General features: G+C 48.2%; 1 protein-coding gene across 3 annotated transcripts in view; it reads right to left on the bottom strand.

Annotated features, from left to right (window-relative positions):
• The window catches only part of LOC100121317 (beta-1-syntrophin), a 176,948-nt gene that overhangs the window by 23,051 nt on the left and 136,294 nt on the right, over nt 1-17,603 (bottom strand). For all 3 annotated transcript variants that reach the window (XM_016981141.3, XM_008217020.4, XM_016981144.2), the window contains exon 4: nt 2,402-2,610. In XM_016981141.3, the coding sequence (XP_016836630.1) occupies nt 2,402-2,610 (209 nt within the window). The remainder of the gene's footprint in view (nt 1-2,401; nt 2,611-17,603) is intronic.

The following is a 17,603-nucleotide window of genomic DNA, read 5'->3' as shown; positions in this document are numbered from 1 at the left end:
GATTTCGCGCTCGCGCGGAATTCGCTCGTTTCGGCCAAAGCTCTGCTGGCTATACGAGAATTTCTAGTCTGTTTTCGAGCTCGCAAGTTAAGGATATTTCTCGTGTCCACGCTCGAAATGAAAATTTCTCCCTTTTTTTGCCGAGCTCGAATCGACGAGCGTTTTATTAAAAAAAGGAGGTGATGTTTACAGCGCTGTTCTTTTGTCCATCGAATTACCGCAAGCTCTTTCAGCGGATATAGCGAAACGCTATCCGCTAGCCGAATTGAATATTTACAGTCGCTCTGCTCGTCGGTATACAAATCAGCTATGGGATAATACTGGCGGCCGAATTTATTTAACCGTTTCGCGAGCCATAAAGATTAGTCGAAAGTTAGCCTCAGCGGCGGCGCAATTTAGAAGAATTAAGGGCGTTATATTCCCAAAATACATCGCCGCAATTGCTCGCTCTCTTTCTTGTAATCCGATTCTGGCGAGCGATTCTAATCCGCTTCTCTCTTTCGTAATAAACGCGGGATTTTCCCTCTCTCTCTCTCTCTCTCTCTCTCTCTCTCTCTCTCTCTCTCTCTCTTTCAGCTCGTTAATTTCCATCGACCCACCGCCGCCGCAAAAAAGACGCGAAATTTGCATTTCATCCCACTTCTCGCGCTTCTCTTCCATTTATTTCGACAGCTCGCCTCATGCACAGACGCTGGGAAAAATTTGTCTCGCCTCGTGTGTGTGTGTGTGTATGCCGGCCAATCGAATTTGGGGCAATTAACGACTTTTTTAATTCGTCCGCTGATGGAAATTTTCATTAAGCTAGAGTAAGGCAGGAAGCAGTGGCATTTTTGTGTACATTTGCATGGAAATTAACGCGGATTTATCGAGTTGAGATGTATTATACGCGCCGGAGTGTGTGTGCACGGGCGGGAGAATTTATTGGAGCGAAAAACTATTAATCGGGCGAAGAGCGAGCGTAGTCCGATGTTCGCTCCATTGTTTCAGATGAAAGCACGGGATATACGAAGTAATTCATAAATCGCCTGGAATTATATACAGAGTGCGAGGGAGCACAGCCGTCCGATAAAAATTACATAATACACTCCTCTCTCACTCTATATCGACGAGCTTTCTATTGTACGATCTACTGCACACTGGCGTCGAGCCACGTCGTCGTTATTAAATTCACGTCTTTTTTCAATATCAAAAATTCCCTCGCGCGTCGCGCGCTTTGTGCTGCTGCAGCAGTGCACGCGACAAAAGAAATCAATGCACGCGCGACTATGGTAGCGAGTTAATATTCCCCAACGACGACGGGGGCAAATTACTCAGGGCAAAAATTATCTCGATATCGCGGCAGGCCATAAGCACACACGCGTTTAAGAGCCGTGATGGCGACGATATTGCAGCGGGAGAGAGAGAGAGAGAGAGAGAGAGAGAGAGAGAGAGAGAGAGAGAGAGAGAGAGAGAGGGAGAGAGTTAGCCGAATATTACACAGCTGCTGCTAGCCGGAGGAGTTACGGCTGGCTAATTATCCGGAACGATTCCGGCGCGCGAGCGGCGTGTAACGGATCGAGTTTCCTTGACACGAGCTGCTGCTGCTGAGAAAGCGAGACGACTTTACGAGCGCGCTCCGTCACCGAGCGACGGATTAGCTCCGAGATTTTTCATCTTCTCGATACTTCGTAGCAAGCTGCTGTTATGAGCAAAGTCCAAGACTCCTCGGTATTCAGTAGTAAAGCTCGCTGTTTCGTCAGACCGCTCGAACTTTCTCTCTCTCTCTCCCCTGATGCGGGAATACCGAGCAAGAAATCGATAACCATTACGAGAGAGCCACTGCTGCTGCTGCTGCTGCACGTTGAGGGCCATAACAGCAGCAGCGGTAGCGTATATTGATAAAGGTGGCGATGGGCTAGGTGGCGATGGCAAGGGGGGGGGGGGTGGAGGTGCCGCAGGCACATAATTGATTGGCATTAGCGCACCTGATTGCCGCCCACCTGCATACACACACGCGGGCGCGTGTGGCTATACAAATATATATACACGCGCTACTAGCCAGCGACGAACTGTCCCCCGCGGGTCGCTTAAATACCCGCTCGCCCGTATTTGAACGAGCACGAATCGTCGCGTAATTATGGCTAATGCCCGGATATGCGACGGAGGCTGTAGGATCGATGCGCGCGCGCGTCTTCGAGCTTGCAGGGCTTATAGTTATTGAATCTCTGAGAATGGCTTGACTGTGTTTGACTCAAACGTGAAAATATGTTACAGCTGCGAGGAGGTTCGAGACGAGAGTGTGATTAATTAGCGTTAAGGACCCTTTTTACACGTTATATTACAAGAGAGATGGAATTTAATACTCGGCTTGAAGGAACATCGTTCCCTCGTTTGACTCAAACATTCGACAACAAAAACTCACCTGTATGCAATGCCTCCTGGCAAGCCAGCCTATGTGTTGGAGCTGCGGTGGATCCGGTAACGCCGAGGCTAGTCTCAGCGCCTTGAGGGTGAGGGCAGCCAAGGCTGAGTGCAACGCGTTGAACCAGACACTCGCCTCGGTACTGTCAGCCGCTCGAAGCCAACACTCGTGCACGCCGTCGGGCGAGTGAAGTTCCAGGACTCGGCCCTCTGCAACAGAAACGAATCGTCGATATCATTCCGGTGTATAATTATACAGTTCGCGAGAAATTCATTTTCATTACGCGGCTTCCAACCAAAGCATGGAGGATTTCCATCAAACTGGCTAATTGTATGTTTGTTAACAATGCTGTATGAGAGAGAAAACACACACAGAGAGCTCGGCATTGAAATCGTATTACGCACATACGAGTGGATTACATCGAGAGTGCGAAAGAGGCGCTGCAAACTTTCTTGTATACAGGGCATGCATATAACATTCCCCCTACGGAGATTCTCTGAAAATACACATACGCGTATGTTTACCTTCCGTTGAATTCCATAACGGTGTAATGAGGCAAACAGAAGAGCTCAAACGATGCGCGAGAAACTCGCGGAAACATCCTTCCTCGCACAAAGGCTATACTGTACGTGTATAGAAGGCAGCGAGGAGAGAAACAATTCATTAACGTTAAATAATCGGATAATCGCGCGGAGGCATAACGAAAATCGGATTTGGGGAGTATTAAACACGCGCCACGCACGAAGCGACGCCGGGAAAAAAATGCACTCTCGTGCTGGCTCTGACAGGAAAATCGATTAAGCGCCATTTGTCAATAGCACACAGTAGCCAGTAACAAATAGTTTTCACAATCGAGTCCCAGGCCAGCACCGGCTGCAAATTCGCCGAGGCTGAAATATCACGTTTCACTCTCTCTCTCTCTCTCTCTCCCACTGGTGTATGTCTCACAAAGGCACACGCGTACGTACACGAGTTCGTGTAGTCGCGGAGAGTCGATAAGCGCGGCTGTCCCAAAAGGGAGTGAGAATTCGATTTCCGCTTTCGGTCACTGTGTATACTTTTCGAGAATTCAATACATCGATAATGACGAGTACATAATGTAGTAGGCTAATCTAGTTTTGCTCCTTATAACGGAAACAAAAGTCAGAATATACAGATGGAGCCGTTATCCGCGATTTACCACCAGCGGCTTTTTTAATTTAATAATGGCCGGGCTCACCTGAATTGCGATTCGCGGGTGTAGCGTAGGTTTTAATTAAACGTAAATCTTGCGGCTTTTTACGGCTTCGGAGCCGGGGAATTTCAATTATTACCCGTCGAGCTTTTAATACCTTCGAAAAAAAAGATACGACAGCGTTGACAATAATATTAGCAAGTGTGCGCTACAGTCGGCGGGCCACACTGCACAATGAGACTATAGAATTTCAAATAACTTGTTATACGCGGCCCATAATTGCGGCGCGAGGAGGAGACGAGAGAAAAAAAAATGTATACATACGAATACTCATTAAAATTGTAATTAAACAGCTCAAAGCGAGCCGGGCCGACGTGTTTAACTACGCACGCGCGTGCGAGAGCGTATGCATAAATTTGAATTTTTCCTCTCAGTATACGTGTGGACGACGAGAAAAAAGTATAAAAAGAGGAAAGATCGAAAAGTCCTTAATCGCGGGGGTGGATGTATGAGCGACGATTCGACGCGTATGTGTGTATACTGGGAGGGGGGGGGGGGAACAAAAACGTATCGATTACAAACTCGACCCGTGTGTGGCACACAGCTTCATTTGGCGCGAGCTCGTGTAATCCCTCTCTCTCTCTCTCTCTCTCTGCAGCATTCGTGTGCTCGCGATAGGCTGTGCTAATGCCAGGCGCGCGCGGGGGCGCATTCGATTTAATTCGATTAAGCTCGCGGTCCTCGCTGCAGCTAGCATACGCGCTGCGTCCGATTAATCGTTTATATCCTGTGTGCGTGTACGCGAACTGACCAATTTTTAATAGCCGTATAAGCATTTTCGATGCTCGCCCACGCAATATGCGCGCAGTCGCTCTCTCTTAATGGCTTTCTCATTACGATCGAGCGAGCTCGCATTATAAAGGCACTATAACTTCGGCCAAGTAGATGACAACTCAATTTCAAGTTGAGCTTGACGTGCCTCGCGTGCACTTGAAACTTCGCAAATGCCCCTCGCGCTCGCTCTCTCTCTCTCCCCCTTTCCATATAGACTGCAGCGCAGGCATTGTACACGTGTGCCGCAGCTCCGCGCAGCTGCACTGGATTCACGCGAAATTTACATGCCCGTGAGGGGGAGGCGAGCTTGCCAAGGGAATCGACTGGAAAAACACCGCTGCGCTGGAGTATAGCAAGACAGAAGGATTTGATATAATGGCCTACGTTGATTGACACCCACACACAGACACAGGAGCGCGCGCGTACACACATCGGGGTATATACCTACGTAGTTGATGAAGCTCCGCCGAAATTGGGTCATCCATCCTGTGCGCTGCGCTCAATCGAAATTTCATCAAATTCAAATCACCCCTGCGAATTAATCCCGGAATTTCGAGTGCAGGTGCACGCGCGTATGACAAAAAAGCTTCTTGCTCCCCCCTCCGGCAAAGGGCTGGCACAAACGAGCTGGAAGCGGTCGCTATATAGGTATATAGATACAGAGGCGAGATACAAGCGAGAGCTTCGCCGCACGAATAATTGAGAAGCTCTCGCTTGGCCTAGGGCGCGCGGGCGGCTGACGATGATGACGTTCGAAGCTGATGCTGATCGCGATTCGCCTTTGTACTCGCACGAGAGCCAATTAGTACCTTCTTCCGTGTGCAGCGGTTATCGTGGTTCGTCGTCGTTATATAAGCGTAAATTTGCGGTTATCAGTGTTACGTATATAAACGCATCGTGACCGAAAACACGCGCAAAATAGTGAAAGGCCAAAAGGGTATATAAGGCGGGAGGAAAAGTTAGCCCGTTATATGTATAGAGAAACAAGAGAGTTTCTAGAGGCTGCGATAGCGGAGAGCGCATCGCAGCGCCAGAGGCGTTTTCTTTTCGACTCTTGTTTCGCTCCCGCAGACACGAGCCAAGTTGGAAAGTGCAGCCAGCGGTATCAGATCTATATCATCGGATATACGAGGCTTTGTGCCCGGCAGTGGCGGGATATAGTGATTCATCAAATTTTCGGGAGCTTTGTCCGCGCGCTGGTCGAGCTTTTAAACTAATATAGCCAAAGCTCTCTCGCGGCCGGTGAAATAAATTCTGGTTTGGTTAATAGACAGCCGGGGGAGAGGGAGTATAAGCAAGTCATTTCAAGGTGAGCCGGCGTCTTTTTCCACTGAGCCCCTTCCGCGTGCCGTTGCCGGCGCTTAAAAGCTCATTTTTCACTTGCCTCTAAGCGGTAGCTGTGGCGTAATATAATATACACGATGAGCGGACGCGCGACGACTTTAGATAAATATACGGGGGGTTGGATAGAGACGATTTGGATTTATGGCTTTTTGTTCTCCGTTCGAAGGTACGAGCTGTCGAGGGTTCATCAAGTGTATTGCCTGAACTTGTACCACCGTTCTCATATTTTTAGTACTCTAAAATCCGGAAGTACCACCATTACCAGCGGTAGGCACTACAAAAAAAAAACGCGGCTGCATCTGCCGAAAAAGCTCGTCGCAATATACACGAGCGACGTACCGAGTAGGTGAATAAAAGTATACACATCAGCGCTCAGCTCGAGTGTAAGGCAATTTCAACATCGGCCCCGCGCGCGACACATTCCCTCACGCAGAGAAGCAGAGAGCGCGAGCTATGCAGGTGAATTTAATTAATTCGTCTGCTTGAGAGAGAGAGACACACACACACACAGGCTCAGAGCTCGTGGAAAGCTCGCAGAGCGGATAATCTAAACAGTAAAGCGGCCACGCAGAACGAGAGGCGTCACGCGAGAGTTGGAAGGAGAAGAGCGTCACGGCGCGACGTCGTCGGTAACTGTCGTTACGCTCTCCAAGCTGCCGAAGTTGCAGCAGCTCTCAAAGGGCCCGTTCAACGGCCCATCCTTCCGCCGCCTCAAGTTCGTTTAATTAACGAAATAACGCTCCCCGCGCGCGACGGCCTTCGCGATTAAGACGCGCTTTCAGTTTCCCTACTTCTTTTTGTTGGAACCGGAGACAGGATTTTTTTTCGCGGTTAGGTACGGAGAAGAGCTCGTAGTAGAACACGCTGTCCTAGCAGTATTTCCGAGGGATTTCTCGCTCGTTCGAGGCTCGACAAGGCGTTTTACACGCAGTGCATATATAGTGCGAAGCTTCCGAGTTTCGCGCTTGCGGGGATCCATTCAACGTATAACTCTGGAATACTCGCGTAGAGAGAGATAGCGATTGATTTGCCAAGGATAACGACGCAGTACCGCGAGCTAATGGCTTCATCGACGAGATTGGAACAACCTAAACCTAAAAAAACATCGAATTCATCCATAACCCTCCTCGCGAGTCGCACACACGTGTATCGACCGCTCGCTTCTTCTCTCCCACTCTCGAATTCGTTACGCTCTCGCGTTCTCGCTTCCTTGCGCGCCGCTTCCTGCATTAAAAGCGGCGCTCGCGTATTTTTCCCTCTCTCTCCTCTCCTTTTTGTCGCACACCTGCGCTAATGGATGCACGCGCTACATATTCATAGTGAGAAAGGCGATGAGAGAGAGCGAGAGAGAGAGAGAGAGAGAAAGAGAGAGAGAAAGCGGAAAGAGAATGCAGCGCGGTTTAACGGCGACGCGCGGGGCGCGAAGCTTTGATTAGTCGAGCGAGCTTCGCGCGGTGTGTATATCGCGAGAGCGAGAGGAAATCTCTTTAGTCGGAGTCGAGCTTGCGCGCGCGCCGTGTGACCCGGACACGAGAGAGAAACGCCTGGATTTCGAGGAAGCTTGCGGCTTTGAGCTATGCTTATACGCGAAACCGTGATTGCGATACTCGCGGGAGATACGCGCCTGCTGCTCTTATACTACTCCTCGTAAATTAAATTCTCGTTCTGCTCTCTTTCGCCAGGGCCCGCTGACTGCTCTGTAATTATTATTATTATTATACGTCTGGCTCTATCTCACACTCCGCATGACGTATCCCGTGAGTTTTATCAACGCTTCCGTTCCGGAGTGACGCGGTATACCTATGTGGGAATTGGGGGAAGAGTAGAGAGAACGAAAGACGCGGACGATGTTTATCCGGACTGGCTTTTTGTGCGAGCGCGGCCGAGCCTGGCAATCGATGAAGCAGGCGAGCTAGCGAGCAGCGCGCTCTTTTTATAGCATAGCTCCTCCGACGGGGCAAATATCAATCGAGCATCGCTGGAAAAAGCTCGACTCGCGGGACGAGAGTTTGATGAGCTTGAATGGACTTTTATTTACGGGGAATCTGTACGAATCGGTGAATAAATTTATTGTCGAGAAAAGAGCGTATTTACGTCGTAAATCATTCTCTTTTGACCTCGTGTATAGCAGTTGATATAGCGAAGAGCCGAGAAACAAGTTCGGCTGCGAGCTTGCGCGTAAAAATATGCGTATCATTCGCAGCCCCATCCTTTATTCGTTAACCAGAGATGTTTACTTTTAATAGAATAATCAATAATTATACGATATTCCGAAGCGTAATGCCATTATTTCTCAGTAATTCGACATTATATATCCAGAGAGAGAGAGAGAGAGAGAGAGAGAGAGAGAGAGAGAGAGAGAGAGAGAGAGAGAGAGAGAGAGAGAGAGAGAGAGAAAGCCGTTACACAGCTGCTTTCATTTATTTTTTATGACCCAGTCTCGCGATTCGTCATAAAAAACGGGACGCCCTGTGTGTCGCAGCCAATGGATTTCATATTTTATATATCTCTTTTATTTTTTTCATCCCGTCCGACGGCTTTGCAATTTATACGCGCGACACATTTTATTGGAGTTCGATGGCCAAATCTCTCTCGACTCCGTTTTTTCCAATCCAACGCGATTCCTTCCACTCTCCGGGCGTTTAGCCCAATAACTGCGCAAAGAGAGACGAGAAGAAAAGGAGAAGCGAAAGGGGGATGAGACCAGTAGAGAGAAATAAGCAGAAGGCAAGATTTGAACGAGCTACTCTCTTGCTATACACAGCCAAAGATAATCGAGGGCCTTTTAGGATGCTCGCTCTTGCGCAGCGAACTTTAAGCTGCGAGCCTGGAATTGTAATGCGCTCGAACGGCTGCGCGAACTCCCGTCCAATATTAGACGCCCGAGAGAGAGAGAGAGAGAGAGAGAGAGAGAGCGGGAAAAGCTCGTTTCCAAAGAAAATTCTCGCGAGACAAAGAGACGGAGCTTTTTTTCGATTTTTCGAAATATTGCGTAGCGTAAACGTTGCTCGCGCGCCGGTGAGAGCTTAATTGCGATAAACGAGAAAAATTCAAGAGAGCTGCCCGCGCGACTTTTTAAATTTCAACAGGCGTAATTCCACAGCGCGCTGAGTGTAAAGAGCACATGGTAAAGCTCTGCCTGGTCATCGCGTCAATGGCTCGCAGAGCGCGCGGACGGACGGCTCTCAGCGCGTCAGTTTTGAGCTTTTCTTGTTGGCATTAAGTTCAAGTGCTTTTTACCGGCGGCACTTCTGCCGCTGGCGAATCCCTTCATTCAAACGCTCTGCAAATAGAAAGGAGGAACGCGACTCTCTGATGCTCGACCGACGTCGTCGACGTCGTTTTTTCCCCCTCTTCTTCCATATTTGCTCTAAGGATTTAGCGAAAAATCCGACGCGAGCGTGTCGTCGAGAGATATCTCTTTTCTGCTCTGAATTTAAAATTATACGCGCTTACACAGCTACTTTAAATAAGGAAAATTAATATCGAGTTGCAGTAGTGAAAAAACGAAGGGAACGCGTCGAGAGTTTCGTGAAACAAAAAAGAAAGTCGCCGAAATCCCAGCATTTTCCCGCATAATACCCGCGTGCCCGGCCCTCCAACGACGAGAGCTCAAAGAGCGGAGGGACGCGAAAATGATCGAGTGCACTCGGGGGAGAGAGAGACAGAGACGTCCCACAATTCCCTTTGACCGAATTTGGCTCGTGTCCTTTTTATCCGAGAGGCCAGCAGCAGCAGGAGAGAATAACCTCGTGGGCCGCGACGCGCGCGCAATGCGAAACCCTTTATACATACACACACGACGCGGTAATGAGAGCTTTCCACGGCGTAGCTTTGAGCTTCCACTGGAGAGAGAAAGAGCGAACGTCGCATATCTCTCCAGATCAGTCTCCGCGAGCACACAGCGACGTGACACAACTCATTGGTTGAATTTGCTTTTGCCATCATCTCCGTCTCTCTCTCTCTGTCCTGTGCTACTCGTGGCTCTCTTTTTTTATACCCACGGCTCACCGTCGTAATTACTTACTTGAACGCATATTTCTCCCTCTCTCTGTCGGCTCTTTTTTTCCAGCGCCGCCACAGGAAACGCCGGAGCAATGCAAGAGAGCTCACAGCACTTGTACGGATGTCTGACTGAATGGGCTGGGAAATTTTTTTCCTTCCCCTTTTTTTTTCAGCTTGCGTGAGGAGAATGAATGCGCGCGAACATGGGTGCAGCAGCAGCAGCAGAAGCGACGGTGGTAGTCCCTTTCGTGCGTATATATATATATATATATATATATATATATATATATATATATATATATATATATATATATATATATATATATATATATATATATATATATATATATATATATACTGCTGTTGTGGTGGAGAGAGCAGGGGCTTTAGCTAATTAAAAATTCTTGACGATTTCGAACTCGCTTTTTCATTGTGCCGCCGCGAAGCCTTTGAAGAATTTTATTATTTCGTGTCAAGGAAATTAAAAACTCACCCGGGGGGACATTTATTAGAGAGAGAGAGAGAGAGAGAGAGAGAGAGAGAGAGAGAGAGAGAGAGAGAGACGAAGGCGGAACATATAACCGCACAGCGCTATGTAGGCGGAGGCATTTGATTGAAAATTCGAGTGAAACCGGACGGATCCGCGCTGCAGTCCATACCAAAATTTATTTTGATTTATACCCGGCCCTAAAACAGTTGGCGATGTCACCTGCTGTCCTGAAGCTCATAAATTACGCGTCTTGACATATCCCTCCTCTCTCTCTATCTCGCTTCGAAAATTCAACGAATGTCAAAAGGATTATGCGAGCTGCGCGCACAGGGCCATTCATTACCAGATGACTTTCACGCGGCTGCTGCTGCTATTCTATATCGCAGACCCGTTCATTAATGCATCGCGTCGCGATAAATCTCGCTTCGGAGCAGAACAAAACACCTGTCGTTCTTCGATCCTTTGCGCCTATCTGTGCCTGTACTATATACACTACTACTGCTGCCGCTCGGATATCGGACGCGATCGTTACATTTAACGTTACAATCGACGCGTATACCCGCGGAGCTTAATCCGGAGGACTCTTCCGAGAAATATACATGTATACACGCTGTATGCGCGAAAAGGCCAAAATCAAAAGCACACACGCGCGCAAGCAACCGATCGATAAAAGCCATTTTTCTCCATACGTATAATGCACACACGAGAGCCAAAAGCCGCTGCCGCGCTCGCTGGCGGATATATTGAAAAATACAATTTTCTCCGCGGCTCAAAGGCCGAGCAGACGCGCGCGGCGAAGCTCGTCGAAAGAGAGATCAAAGAACCGAGATAGAGAACGAGAATGTGTTTGCGCGTGTGTGTATACGGAAAAAAAACGTTCCATAAACAGCGAGAAACGCGATTACGCAAAAGCGGCGCGAAATCAACGGGATTGGAGAGAAACGAGACACATCAGTCAACTCTCTCGATATCCCCGTGGAACACGCGCGTATAGAAGCAAGAAAAGAGAGTGTCGGCCGCTCACTATATCCTCCTGAGAGACAAAAGAACCGCAGCTCCGCTTCGTATAGATGACTTACGACTAGCGCACTTCAGCTTATACTCACCAGCATCCACTTGAGAATTTGCCGCTCGAGCGTTTAGAGCACGCAACCTGCTGCGCTTCTCTCTCCATCCCTCTCGAGAGCTTCACCGTTGATTCGTCTCGAAATTAATAGCCGAACGCCGGCTGGTTATAGCGTTTAGCTCTCCGCTGCTTCGCTGCGCTGCTCTAATAAATGCCCGCTGCGCGCGAGCGAATGAACTCGAGCTTGCGCTTCGCCCTATGTGTATATATATATATATATATATATAGATATTTATTGTCCTCAAGCGCAAGCGTAATTAGATTATGGATCGGAGATGCTCTCTACGGATACTAGCAATGAAAAACGGATACGACGCTCTGTTTTGGCTATCGGATTAGTGGGTCAATCCGATTCGCTTTCTTCGGTATACGTGTACTGCGCATCATTACGCGACGTCCCTATGTTATCCGATATGCGACGCATTAGAGCGTGTACGGAACGGCTTTTTTTACGACGAGGAATAATAAAACGGGATACGTGTATTAAAATTCATTACGTAAGGCACCGGGCCTGTATCGGCGAACGGGGGCGAAGTTGGAAAGTTGAGAAGTAAACGTGTTTGTGCTTTAATAACGAAGTTCAGGAAGAATGCCTCTTGTTTTTTTTTTTATTCCTTAATCGCTGCGCAATCCTCGTGAAGTTTTAATGAAACGATTTCGTATTTTGATAATCTCGTTATACGCACAGGGTTTATAATACGTCGATTATTCTAAAAGTTTCATAAAAATCATAAGGGCTGACCGAGGGCGTGTACACACACAGAACAAACGGCTGCGCTGTGCACTTTATTACCGAGTATTTTCAAAAATGTATTTCCCCTCCGCATCTCGAGAAACAGCTTTTACGAGCATCCGACTGAGATGCAAAGGGAATTAATGCGGATTCATGAAAGATGCTCTTTTCCCTCTGCTTTTGTTTCTAAGACGGAATCCTTTTTCTTCGGCTCGAATTTCCGCTCTTTATATACCTACAACACGGACGAGCGGAAGCCGTTTTCCTCTGTAGTTCTGTTTGAAAATTAAATGATGCTTTTAACGAGAGGACGAGCTTGACATGTATATCAAGAGCAGATTACGTCTGACAATTTTTATTAAAAAACAAAGTATAAAAATAGAAAACAAAAAAAAAACGTTCGTTTTACATCGCATATAGGCCATATCGAGTCAAAAGGTGCCAGACGCTCTCTCTCTCTCTCTCCCGACTCGTAAAGAGCTCGCATAAAAGGTGGAAGAGCGAAGCAAATAAAAATCAGCGCACGTATACACGGGCCTTCCTCCCACCGTAGGGAGAAAAACAGGCTATACGAGATAGGATAAGGCGTATCAATGCACTCGCGCGCTACAAAAATGGCAAAATCGATGCGTCGTTCTGTCCCTCTCGCCCCCCCCCCTAGTAGAAGAAAAAAAAAGGACTCAAGGCTCTCTCCACACACACACACACACACATAGCAGCAGCGACTGTTAATGGACCGTGAAGAATACGAGCTGCGCCGCGGCGCGAGAAGGAGCTGCAGAGATAGAGAAAAAGGAAAACGATGTAAGAGCCGCCAAGCGTTACTTTGACGCCGTTGTCGTCGTCGTCTAAGGGCCTCGTCTAATGGGCCATCAAACTTTAAAGCACGTCGCGCTGTGTGCTCGCGCGCGTGTATATATCTTTATCGCCTTCCTGTGCGAGTGCAAGGACGAGCTTGGGATTTTTCGCCGGGAGCGGTATTTACATTTCCCTCGCTGTATACGCGGCGACAAATGAAGAAAGCTCGCGCGTAAGCAGCCAAGCGTGTACTGCGTCGAAGCCGAGAGAGGGGAAACGTCGTTTACGCCGTGGCAGAGAGACATACACAGTTTTACGCGTTAACAATAGATGTATTGGATTCTTTTTACGATGCGTGGATTCGATTTTTATTATTTTCGTTCGTAATGCGGATTTCTCGACATCATTTCGGTATTTATTTTTACCGTCGTTGGGGCGGCTTTGAAGTTTGAAAACACAGCCCTCAATCAATGCAACATCGTCGTTGGGTAAAAAGCCAAACAAACTATGTACAAACCCCTTCAACAAACTACGTCATCCCACTGGTCGTCGCGGAGTGAAAGCTCTCGAGTCCGAATACACACAATGCTGTTTAGTCCAGTTTACAGGAGCTTTTGTGCAGCGCTTCTCATTCGCTCGAAAGCTCGACGTGACGATTTTAGCGAGTTTCTTGCCGCGCTTTCTCTCTCTCTCTCTCTCTCTCTCTCTTTCCCCGAAAGCAAAATAATTATTCAACGCAACATCGGAATGAAGAAAGTTCCCGCCACCGCCGCTGCAGATTGCCCAGCGCCGCCGATAAGTTCGTTTATTAGATAAAGTTATTTACTTGCAAAATCTCGACGAAGGAACGCGCCAGGGCTAAAGGAAAAGTTTTTACGAGAGAGAGAGAGAGAGAGAGAGAGAGAGAGAGAGAGAGAGAGAGAGAGAGAGAGAGAGCCTCATAGAATCGAGGCAAAGCAGCGGGAAGCGAAGGCTTTTGATGGCTCATGATCGATTAGGCGTTTGCTTATGAGGCAAAGTTCGGCCCCGGCGCTATGCTGCTGCGCGGAAGAGCCTTCGGCGAGGGATTAATTTAAATGACGGCGGGTCTAAGGTATAGAGCGCGGGCTAGGGGAAACTGAGAAGGGATTAAGCTCTGCTTATAGCAGCGTCCGAGGTTACGCTCGTGCATTTCCTCGCGCACCTTTTCCTCTCGGTTAGCGGTTATGCTAATCCCGCGGGAGGAATTTCGAAGAAGCTACGTCGCTAAAAAAGTCCAGCATCGCGCGAGAATCAAAATCCGAGCCTTTTGCGTGCGTATTCCGAAAGCTTAAACCGTTATTTACATCTCTAGCGACGAAGAGGAGTCGCGCGACTTTGCCTATTTTCCATGGTAATAAAAGCTAGCTAGCCCTCTCTCGGTATACTCTTCCATAAAACATTCACCGGCCGATCATTTAACGGCGAGTAATAAAATCGATACGAAAGAGAGACGTATAACGGAGAGCAGTCGTCGTCGGGCGGTGAGAATTTTCGCGTTAAATTTGTAATTCCAAAAAGGGGGGATCTTCGAAGGAATGAAGAGTAGCAGCTGTAGGAAGTCCGAAACGATCGCATTGGCATTCGGGATATAGGGTACGGGTATGCAAGGCAGAGTGTGCACGCCGTGTATCGATTCCCTGGGACCTCGCGGAAACAGACCAGAGCAGCAGCAGCAGCAGCCGCGACCGAAACATGGGATTTGAAATTACGCGATAATAATAACCGTGTGTTGCTGTGTATACCAGTGGTTTACACGCGGTCGATTATACTCTCGCCGGGACGAATAAATTTTCCTCGTTGATTGGCTCTGTGGGCCCGCCGATAAAATTGCGTGTTCGGCGTCTGACCGCAGATTGCAACGACTACTTGCACCGACTTTCTATCGTGTTATTCAACGAGATTCGCATTAAAATGTGTATAAAGAATAAGGGCCGCGCGCGACGAGAGGAGTATAATGGACACAGGAGGACAAAGGGATAAAAACACACAGAGAGAGAGAGAGAGAGAGAGAGAGAGAGAGAGAGAGAGAGAGAGAGAGAGAGCGACACAATAGACGGAGGTCGTGTCACCGGGGAGGGCAGAGAGAGAGAGAGAGCCGAGATAAACGAGAAATAAGGCTATTTGTCAAATCCAGGTGAGTTTGTTGACCGTTTGTAACAAATATTTGTTCGCACTGGGTCTTACATACCCACGCACACACACGTGCACGTAGTCACTTCTTTTCCTGCGGACAAAAGGAGCTGCTGCGACTCGAACGATTTAAAGCGAGCCACTTCGACTGTGTCCTCTCACATACGTACGTACGTACACAGAGTAGCGCAGCAGAGCTGAGGGAAGAAGTGGAACGACGAGTGCGCGCGCGGACGTACAGCTACCCCCAAGCGGCACATCGTTCGAGCGTCGCCCCGGTGGCTCTCTCGTGGCACTGCAGTCGCGGATTTTTACCTTTTTGCTTTTCTTCGCGTTTCTCCCCCCGCCTCTGCCTTTCTTATTATCAGAGACCTTCTCCGCCTGCTCTCTCTCTTCTGCGTTTCGCGAGGAGCAAACTCTTGGAAAGTCCCGGTAAAATTGAATCTTTTGATGGGCTTTCCTTTCTTTACCTCTCGCGCTCTCAAAAACAATCTCCCGTTTTAAATGTGTCCGAGTCTCGCGTGCGGACATTAACTGCGGTGGTGGCATTTGAATTTTAATCGAATTTTTGTTTGCGTCCTCGTCGAGCATTTCGCGGGCCGTGAATTAGTGATTAATCGAAATCGATGCCATTGGGAGATACAATGCATAACATACAGCCTATATATATATATATATATATATATATATATATATATATATATATATATATATATATATATATATATATAGCCGGTATTAACCGTGGGAAATCAAAATTGATTTAGTAGCCAAATAATTCTCTAAGAGAGCCGCCGATCGCGTTATACGATCCCGGGGCGCTTGAATATGCGAAATCGCGTAATAATTTTCGACACAGGCGCGCGCGCGCGTCCCAAAATACGCAATAATATTTCACGCGTATAATACGATGTGATAATAATAAATAAATGAAGCGCTATATGCGCGCTCTAATACGTCCTTTTGTGTACGTACACGCGAGCCGCGTATATAACAATGAACGAGAGCTTGGATTATAATTCACCGCTGAAATATTAAACGATCTCGAGAGTTTATATACAGGTAGAGGTTCGATGAGAGGCGCGATTGGCCGGCTGAAAATCATCAACAATTCGAATAAGCATCCGCAGTATTCGGGCCCGGAGAGTTGGTTGGAAACAATTTCCCTCGATGCTCGCGCGTGTCTATACAGCCGCCTATAACCCCCGAAAGCATCGGAGCTGGGAACGAAGTCACATTCTCGCGTCGTCTCAACTTGTCCGCAAAATCGAACAGAGCGGAGTATAGCATTGTTTGCGCGCTGCGGTATAAACAACAATTTGAACTGCTGCTACTGAGTCTCTCTCTCTCTCTCTCTCTCTCTCTCTCTCTCTCTCTCTTGCGCCTTAAAGCTTCGCAGAGCCGTGTTTTGAGGAGGACTTAAGGGGAAGAATTTTCCGAAATCGGATTACCCCATGTCGAAGGAGGCTTTTCCTTCGCGTTCGCTCGTTGTTCCGACTAATTCAGTGATAAAGAGGCGCGAGCTGCTCACTCTCTAAGTCGTCTTCTTCTTATTCTTCTTCGAACTTATTCGTCGCTGTACACAATACTTCTGACCGCTTGAAATTCGGAATAAAAGCCGGGCGCTTGAGTGACGTGCGCGAATTAACGTCCGAAATACCGCGCGCGTCGGATAAACCTCATCTCGCGAGATAGCGCAATATAGAGCGAGAGAGAGAGAGAGAGAGAGAGAGAGACAGGGAAAAGCGCTTCGGCCGTTGTATGTGTGTGGCACCTCAGCTGACAGCTTTACGGTCACGGCAATTACGATTACGCGCTCTCTCTCCCTCCCGAGGAATTATGCTCGTCGCGCAGGTGTACACTAGCCACCGCGCGCGCGCGCGAGCGCGTTGCCATTAAAACCGGCGACACGTACACGCGCGCGTATATAACGCAATGTCCCTGCGTCCCACTTATTATAATTTGATTAGAGCCGTTCGCCTCGTCTTCTCTCTCCCTGGCTCGTTGCGCTGTCGCGCTTTACGCTCTCTCTAGCAGATCGAGGCTCCCTCGTGGTGCTCTCTCTCTCTCTCTCTCTCTCTCTCAGAGAGAGAGAGAGAGAGAGAGAGAGGGAGCAGTGACGTTCTTTGGAGCGAGTTTACCGCTCCCTGGAGTCGAGCTGCTCTACGCGCCGCGTGGATTTTAATGAGATTTCTGCTGCCGCGCGCTACTGTTAATTCCGTTCGATGCCGCGGTCGCGTTCCAAGGAGTCTCGCCTATACTGCTAATATTTGCCTTTCGATGGAACGCCTCGTTCCGCGCGACACGTTGACGTTGCACTGCTGAGGCTTTACCTGGACGAGAGAGACGGAAAGCCAAGAGTGATGGAAAATGTAACGCGAAAGTTCTTAAACACACTAATCAGCTTTACGGAAAAACTGTAAATCATTTTCTACTAAGCGCGGAACGGAGTGAAAATTCTACGGAGAAGAGCTTGCGCTAAAGCTTGGAAAAGGTTTCCAGAAAGCTTCGGATGAAGGAACATCAATGCGAAATCAACTGGTTTTT

Source organism: Nasonia vitripennis, chromosome 1, assembly GCF_009193385.2.
Source record: "Nasonia vitripennis strain AsymCx chromosome 1, Nvit_psr_1.1, whole genome shotgun sequence".
Classification (NCBI taxonomy): Eukaryota; Metazoa; Arthropoda; class Insecta; order Hymenoptera; family Pteromalidae; genus Nasonia; species Nasonia vitripennis.
The sequence above is the reverse complement of the archived record's forward strand: the minus strand, read 5'-3'. Positions and strand labels throughout refer to the sequence as shown.